Source organism: Raphanus sativus, chromosome 2, assembly GCF_000801105.2.
Source record: "Raphanus sativus cultivar WK10039 chromosome 2, ASM80110v3, whole genome shotgun sequence".
Taxonomy (NCBI): Eukaryota; Viridiplantae; Streptophyta; class Magnoliopsida; order Brassicales; family Brassicaceae; genus Raphanus; species Raphanus sativus.
In genome coordinates, this window is record NC_079512.1 from 12785961 (window position 1) to 12794027 (window position 8067).

The following is an 8067-nucleotide window of genomic DNA, read 5'->3' on the forward strand; positions in this document are numbered from 1 at the left end:
GAGAGAGAGAGAGAGAGAGAGAGAGAGAGCCATAGAGAGAGAGAGAGAGAGCCATAGAGAGATAAACAAAATGAGTTCGAGAGTAAGATGCAAAGAAAAAAATATAGAACAAGTTTGATATTACACAAAAATTTATATACATAATAATTTGATTATATATTAATAATATTTATACATAAAACCTATGCAAAGAGTGTGATTACACAAATATTTACGTACATATAATTTGATTAGATATTAATAATATTTATCTTACTCGAATTAGATATTATACACAAAATCAGTTCTTCTTACATGGTTCAAAGAATACAGCCAAGTTCTGTGGAATCCTTAAATGTTTGAAGTCAATGACCTACGAGGAAGGTGTGTTATTATACAAAAAATCATGCATATGAAAATCAAATTGTATAATAATAATTATATCTTTATATGCAAGTTCTTGCAAATGAATCAGAGTAAGATAAATCACACCGGTGATATGTATAAACTATTGAGACTATGGAAAAAGAGGTTTATGGACAAGCTTTTCAAACCTCAACAGTTAAGGATTTGTATAGACATCGAGCCATTCTCACTCCCACAAATGATGAAGTGGATAAAATAAATAATTACATGCTTTCGCAGTTGCCAGGTAACATGTTTTGTGTTTACTCTTATGTTACAGTAAATTTTTACATGTCACTCAAGTAAAGGATTTATATATGTTTCTATCTCAGTGACGTCTATACCGTAAAATCAGCACCACCGAGATTAAACACAAAAAAACACACAAAACCCAAATTCCAAACTATATATATATACTTTCTAATATTTTCGAAAAATTGCTGATCTAACCATCTCATCCCGCGCAAGGCGCGGCTTACTACCTAGTATGAAAATATGGTAGCTGCAATAAGAAAAGCACGTTAATTAAACGATGCGTTTTAAAGTAAGGGACATGTGTCGCGTTCTCCTCTCTCTATTTGATGACATGGCGCATCTAGGAGAGAATAAATGTCTACTTTATATAATAAGAAGATATATGGACATATATCTGTAAAAATCCTTTAAATAAGATTTTAGAAGTAACTGACAAAAAGTAACCATTCTCATTATTGTTTCTTATGTTATGATCTGAATCACACTTATCTGATAATTTAATCTTTTAAATGTTCCATTATGATCATTTGGTTATTCCTTATTCTGAAGAAGATGTAGCTGTGAAAAGATTGCCAATGTAATCATGACAAGGAGACAGTAGTTCGCAAACCAAGTGAATCTTGTTAGGCTTTTAGGCTTCTGCCTTGATGGACAAGAACGACTATTCATCATAAGTTCTTCAAGAATACAAGCCTCGACCAAGACACATTTGATATCTTTTGATCCACTTATAGTGTGATAGACAGACTCCACTAGTTCTCTCAAACATAAATAGCCATAACTTTTAACATTTTGATCTTTAAATGAGTGAGAAGTGTCACATGGGTTTAAAAAAAAGGTATGTTAGAGTTTCTATCAAACCAGAAACAATTTTTACCGAAACAGTTTTTACCACTCTCTTTCATTTTTTACTATTTTATTATATCATGAGAAATTTAGCTGCATTTTAGATTAAATTACACGTGTGAGTTGTGTCAAATAATATAACAAGCATGGAACTTTAAAAGGATGGTTGAAGCTTTTTAGAAGCATTTAAATTTATTCTTCGTGTGGGTTGATCATTTTTGGATGGTGTTGTGTTTCGGGTTTGGGTTTTGATCTAAAAAAAACAAACCAAATCCAAACCAAAATATAAAAAAATATCTGAACGGATATTAAATTATAAGAGATTAGATATCCATATCTAAACGAATAATACTGATTTTTAAAATATATCCGAACATAGCCAAATATATACTTAACATGAAATTTATAATATATTTCCTCATTCCTCCTGTTTAAGATTCTCTCGCATCTTTTCCTCTTTCTGATTTTTCATGTCTTTTTCACTGTTCTTCTCATCTTCTTATGCAGTGGGTTTAAATTTCTTATGCTTCACTGCAGTGGCAACCACAAACACGATGTGCCAGACACATGATATTTCAATTGCGGTAAAGGCTCTCGAGGAGATCTTGTATTCCTACAAACACCATGATCTACTTTCTTGCTGAAAAGCGAGCTAAGTTCTGGTAAAGTTGTTAACCATTGTCCATTGACGCTTTCTTGCGAGTTATTGAAAATATTTTACAGATTAGGAAATGTTCAGGGTATTGATAGTTCAAAGTTTTGACCCTTTAACCATATGACAAGTGCACAAAAAAAATCATAATAGTATAGAAGAGATAAATCCACAGAGACCAAGTTATACAACAAGTATGCGAGAGTAAAGTCAAACTAAACAATGAAAAGAAATGTTTAGCATCATGAAATCGTAGGAATTCAAATTATGAATGTATACAATTTATCAGAGAATCAGTTAAGCATCATTCTATAATTCAAACCACAGATGTATAAATTTCCACTCATGTGGCTCCGATCACTATGTCTAACAACCTAGAAAACTTGTTAATAGGCTCCACATTTTCAAAGGATGTACTACTCTTTTTTTTGATAACCGTGGTTAGGAATGTCAAAGGTGGGCTTGGACCGCGGGCCGAGCCCAAAAGAAGCTGGGGCGGGGCGGGTTTGGGCCGACAAATTGATGACCCGCGATGTTGCGGGCTTGGCGGTTTAGGGACTGTGCGGGATGGGCTTTGAGCGGGCCGGGCCTATAGAATCCGCGGGTTAACCTAAAGAGACCGCAGTCTTCTTCTCTCATTTCCTCAGCAGCTCCGCCACCTGAAAAAACAAAAGAGAGAGAGAGAGACGAACGCGACTCGGCGCCACAAGAAAGAGAGCTCCGGCCATGGTTTCCTCCGGTGAAGCTTCTTCTAGTCTTCCATTCGCCTATAATCTCCTCCGGTGAAGCTTCTTGGAGCCGTAACTAGAAGTTTGTGAAGTATCTGTCAAAGAACTCCGCTTCCACCGTAAACCAAGATCCATCTCCGGCGAAGGTTTCTTCTGCGACGGTGACCCCATGCATGTCACAGGTAATGAAAGATCGTTTTTTCTATGTAGTTACTCGTTTAATCTGATGCTATGTAAAATTGTTTTTATCTGTGGCTAAAGTAAAAGCTTATATGACATGTTATATTTGTTTGTGATTTGTAGATACTGAACCAGAAAGCTATGTAGACCGGTTCCAGAGATTAGGACAGAGGACATATTTTTTTTTCTTGGCGTTGAAACTGGTAAGTTTCTTGTTTTTGGCGTTGAGATCATTTTTTTTTTTTTTGTAGTCTAACAGTTTTACTTGTTTGCACTTTTCAGGTGGTGACCGAGTACGCGGATGGTGTCTATTAGGTTAGTAAAACCAGTGTTCTAATGTGTTTTGTTTATGTTTTTGTTCTTGTTTTGTATTAGTCTCTGTGATGTCTCTGGTTATGTTCAGTATCTGATTAGTGTTTTGTTTTTGCAGGTGAAAAGAATATATGATTGTAAACAAGTAGGCGGATGGTGGCGACGGTAAAAGCTGCTGTAGGCTCAAAACGATAGAGAAGGTGTTCACTTGATGTATGTTTTGGTCGTACACCAGCTTGGACCGTCGCCACCACCTGCCTCCTTGTTTAGTGAAGAAGATTTCAACACCGAGCTGCAAAGATCACCGAGCTGCAAAGATTGTAAGGTGTTACCACTCTGAAACTTTAAGCTTCTTGAATTATATAATAGGTTGATCCTTATTTGAGGTCATTTGTTTTTGTCTCTGATATGTCTTTTCTTTTTGTAGGTGAAGAAGGAGGAAGCTCGTAATGACCGTGAAGGCTGTGTAAGTTGTCTATAATTCTTAGTTTCATTTAAACTATCCTTGATTCACTCTCTGATTTGTGTTTTTATTTTGTATGTGTTGAGATGATGAGTGATGGTGAACAAGGAAGGAGACTTATGGAGTTATGGTGAGCAAGGAGATGATGAGTGATGGTGAACAAGGAAGGAGGAGACCAGTACATACAGCAGCTGCTCCAGTATAGCCGCTTTAAGGACCTCAGGTTAGTAAGCTCTTTGTCTCTTAAACGTGTACGTGTGATACTTCTGTGATAAAAACAATCTTGTTTAGCTGGATTTGCTTAGGTTATCGGATCGAACATAGATAGAACACACTCTTGTTTAGCTGGCTTGCATAGGTTTGTTGTGATCACTGCATTTGTTTGTCACTTGATGTATATCGTAATAGAAAGTGATTGGTTTTGGTGCTTGTCCTCAAGCAAGTTTAAATAAAATATTATCAAAATTTTAAAAACCCTAATAGGCTAAGTTTTAATTATATGTTAATTAATTTAAAATTTTCCAAAATATTAAAAACCCTAATAGGCTAATAGTCCCACGTTCACACGACTTCACCTCAAAAAAAAAACCTAACGCAAAGACGCAAGCAGAGACAGAGACCATGGGATCAAGGAGCGATTCAAAAGAGCAGTTCACGATGGATACTAACTACACTCCACCATCAACATTGGACTTCGCGAGTCAAGCTACTCTAGATGCTCTTGCTGCGCTTGAAGGGAGCTCTGATCCAAGGGGAGAAGGTGGTGTAACTTCTGATGCTATTTGGTGCAAAGACGCAAGCAAGCAAAAGAAAGGTGATGAGCCTTAACGATGAGACTGATGATTCTGATGTTGAAATCACTCCACCACCCCAAACAAACATTCCTCGCAGAAAGAGCAGATTTGGAACAGCCACGGGGAAACCCATGTTGCAGTCCACAATAGATGGTGGCATAGGCTCGTCCTCACAGGCGTGTAGAAAGAAGAAGCATGTACCTGTGAAATCAGTGATTCGGGGAGGGAGAAGAAAGCCATTGACTCAGTCGCAAAAGGGCAAGGCCAAGGCTACCAATCCGCAAAAGAAGAAGAAGGTCGAGGAGATACCAGACTTTGATGACTCATTGGAGGAAGAGGAGTTGGATGAAGAAGAGGAGTTGAATGAAGAAGAAATCGAAATGGACAATAGGCAAAGATCAGATGTGTGGCCTGATTTCACGGTGGTCCACAAACCGAATGAGACGATGAAAGCTCAATGCAAGCATTGCAGGAATGAGTATGCTTGGCATTCCCACTCGCATGGAACCAGTGGGCTGAGAAGGCATCATTTTAGATGTAAGGTGTATCAAAGGAAAAATAGAAATCAGCAGAAGATCAATTTCGAGGGGAAGTTACACTCTGGCAAGTATGATCATACCGTCTTTCGGCAGATGGTAGCTAAGACGATAGCCCAGCATGATCTACCATACTCGTACGTAGAGTATGAGAAAGTGCAAGAAACTTGGACGTATTTGAATCCTGATGTGCAGACCATTTGTCGAAACACGGCTAGATCAGATGTATATCGACTATATGAAAGCGAGAGAGACGCATTGAGGAGAGACTTAGCTACACTTCCTGGTCGAGTATCATTGACATCTGACTTGTGGACGTCAATAAAATGTGAAGGGTACATGTGTGTGACTGCACATTACATTGATCGGAACTGGAAGTTGAACAGCAAGATCATCACGTTTTGTGCTCTAGCGCCACCACACACTGGTATGAATGTTGCTATGCGCTTCTTGAGTCGATGAAAGAGTGGGGAATTGAAAAAAAAATCTTTTCAGTCACATTGGATAATGCTACAAGTAATGACTCGATGCAAGATATTGTGAAGTCCCAGCTAATGTTGACAGATGACTTGGTGTGTGGAGGAGAATTTTTCCATGTAAGATGTGCAGCTCACATACTTAACCTTATAGTGCAAGATGGGTTAAAGGTTATTAAAGGCGCTTTGCACAAAGTAAGAGAGAGTGTGAAGTATGTGTTATCATCTACATCGCAGGAGGTGTTGTTCGGAAAAGCTGTGGTTGCTGCGAATGTAAAAGAAACTCGGGGGCTGATATTGGATGTCTCGACCAGATGGAACTCCACTTACTATATGCTGCAAATTGCAGTAAATTACCGTAAGACATTTGAGAAGTTTGAGTCATTTGACAAGCGAGGTTTTACAATGGCGCCCACAGCTGAAGAATGGACAAGAACAAGTAATATCTGCAATTTTCTGTGGCCGTTTGCTGTGATCACAAAGATGATGTCTGGCACTAATTACCCGACATCTAATTTGTATTTCTATCAAGTCTGGATGATCCATAATTGGCTCCGGAATAATGAGGAAAGCGATGATGAGGTTGTCAGATTCATGGTGGCACCAATGAAGGAGAAGTTTGACAAATATTGGGATGATGTCAGTGGTCTTTTTGCAATGGCAGCAGTCTTTGATCCGCGATTTAAGCTATCAATTGTTGACCATTGTTTAGGGAAGCTTGACATGAGAACAAAAGATGTTAAGGTGAAGAACTTGCGTGAGAGGCTAAGCATTCTCTTTGAGTCTTATGACAAAAAATCGAAGGCAAACTCCCCTTCTACGGAGCCACGTGAGACGGTTCCACCCAAAACATGTGAGCCAGTGTCCACTAAAATGTTTGAGAACTACACTGTGAATGTTCCTTTTACAAGTAACTAGTATGTTTATTATTTTTCAGAACTGCAGGTCTTAGATATTTTTCTAAAAACTTTTATAGGATTTTTTTGCATTTCGCAAAGTCAGTGGTGTTGGGAGTGGGAAGACACCTCTAGAAGCATATCTTGATGAACCACCATTGGAAGTTTCCAGTTTTAAGAGCTTGAATATTCTTGACTTCTGGAAAGATAATGCTCATCGCTATGGTGATTTGGCTGGTATGGCTTGTGATCTATTAAGTATTCCAATCACAACAGTTGCTTCCGAGTCTCTTTCAGTATTGGATCAAGAGTCCTCAACAAATACAGGAGCCGTCTACTCCCAAAAAATGTGCAGGCTCTGATATGCACTAGGAATTGGATCAGGGGATATGAATCATATCAAAATGGTAATTAATCTAGATTATCAAGCATATATATTTTTTTTTTATGAATCAAAATGGCTTTTACTAACTTCAATATTAATACTTGCAGAAGAAGAAGTATTTGGTGAAGAAGATAAACCCCCATCAGTTGAATCAGCTGTTGGTGATGAAGTGGAAGTTGCAAAAGTGTGATTTGAGTTGTTGTTTATTTGACTTGCTGTTTCTTTTCATTTGGTGTTTTCAGTTGCTGTTTTTTTAATGACATTGTTTTAGTACTAGCAGCTTTGAATTGGTGTTTGGTTTTAATTTTATAAACTCAGAAAACAATAGCATTTGGTTTTTTATGAAATTATGAGTTATGTTTTGATTCAGAAAAAATAATTATGTCTTAAACTTTTCACTCTTGATCATGTATAACAGGACATAACAAATTAGTATGTTTCTAAAGTGGACACGACATATGATATCCGTATATAATCATCAAGCTGAACTAATACCATTTTTTCCAAATTAACAGGATATGTCGCCATTGGATGCAGATTGAAGTTATCCCGCGGGCCGGCCCGTTAGTACCAGGACTTTAGGCGGGACGGGATTGGGCCGATGCATTGGAGTACCGCAGCCTGCGCGGGACTGGACCGCAATGAACCGCAAGTCGACGAGCCCGCTGCGGTCCGGGACGGGACGAAACGGAACGACCTGTTTGACATTCCTAACCGTGGTGTGATCTCAAAGATTTTTAATGTTAAGGACAAATCACTTCGAAGCCCATGAAAATCCGGATTTTTTTGCCACTTAAAGAAATCGAAACCCGGGCGGAAGCTCAAGCCGGAGCCCCTTCACCACTAGACCAAGATCACTTCATTAAAGGATGTAATCCTTGCAGAAAACAATATGTAAATTTGTAATTAATATTTAAAATTTATTCACATTTCTATCATTCTGCATTTCACAAAATTTCTAAAATATAACGGCAAGAATATATTTATTGTATTAATTGTACTCTAAACAATCAATACTATAAAACAGAACCACATTTTATCTACTTACAAATAGTTTAGGTTTGGACAATTACATTTAGTTAACTTCCTATTATTTTTCCTACAACAAACTTCCTTTATTCCTCGTGCTGAAAATGTATCATTTGATTCTTTAGCTAGGA

The 8067-nt window shown here is 37.8% G+C and overlaps 1 protein-coding gene across 1 annotated transcript; it reads left to right on the forward strand.

Moving 5' to 3' along the window:
- The first annotated feature begins 4637 nt into the window (after positions 1-4637).
- LOC130508545 (zinc finger BED domain-containing protein RICESLEEPER 2-like) lies at positions 4638-7097 on the forward strand. The gene is made up of 4 exons (XM_057004106.1): positions 4638-5577; positions 5646-6536; positions 6625-6759; positions 7015-7097. Exons 1-4 carry the CDS (start codon positions 4638-4640, stop codon positions 7095-7097), a joined length of 2049 nt encoding a protein of 682 aa, XP_056860086.1.
- Positions 7098-8067: the final 970 nt, after the last annotated feature.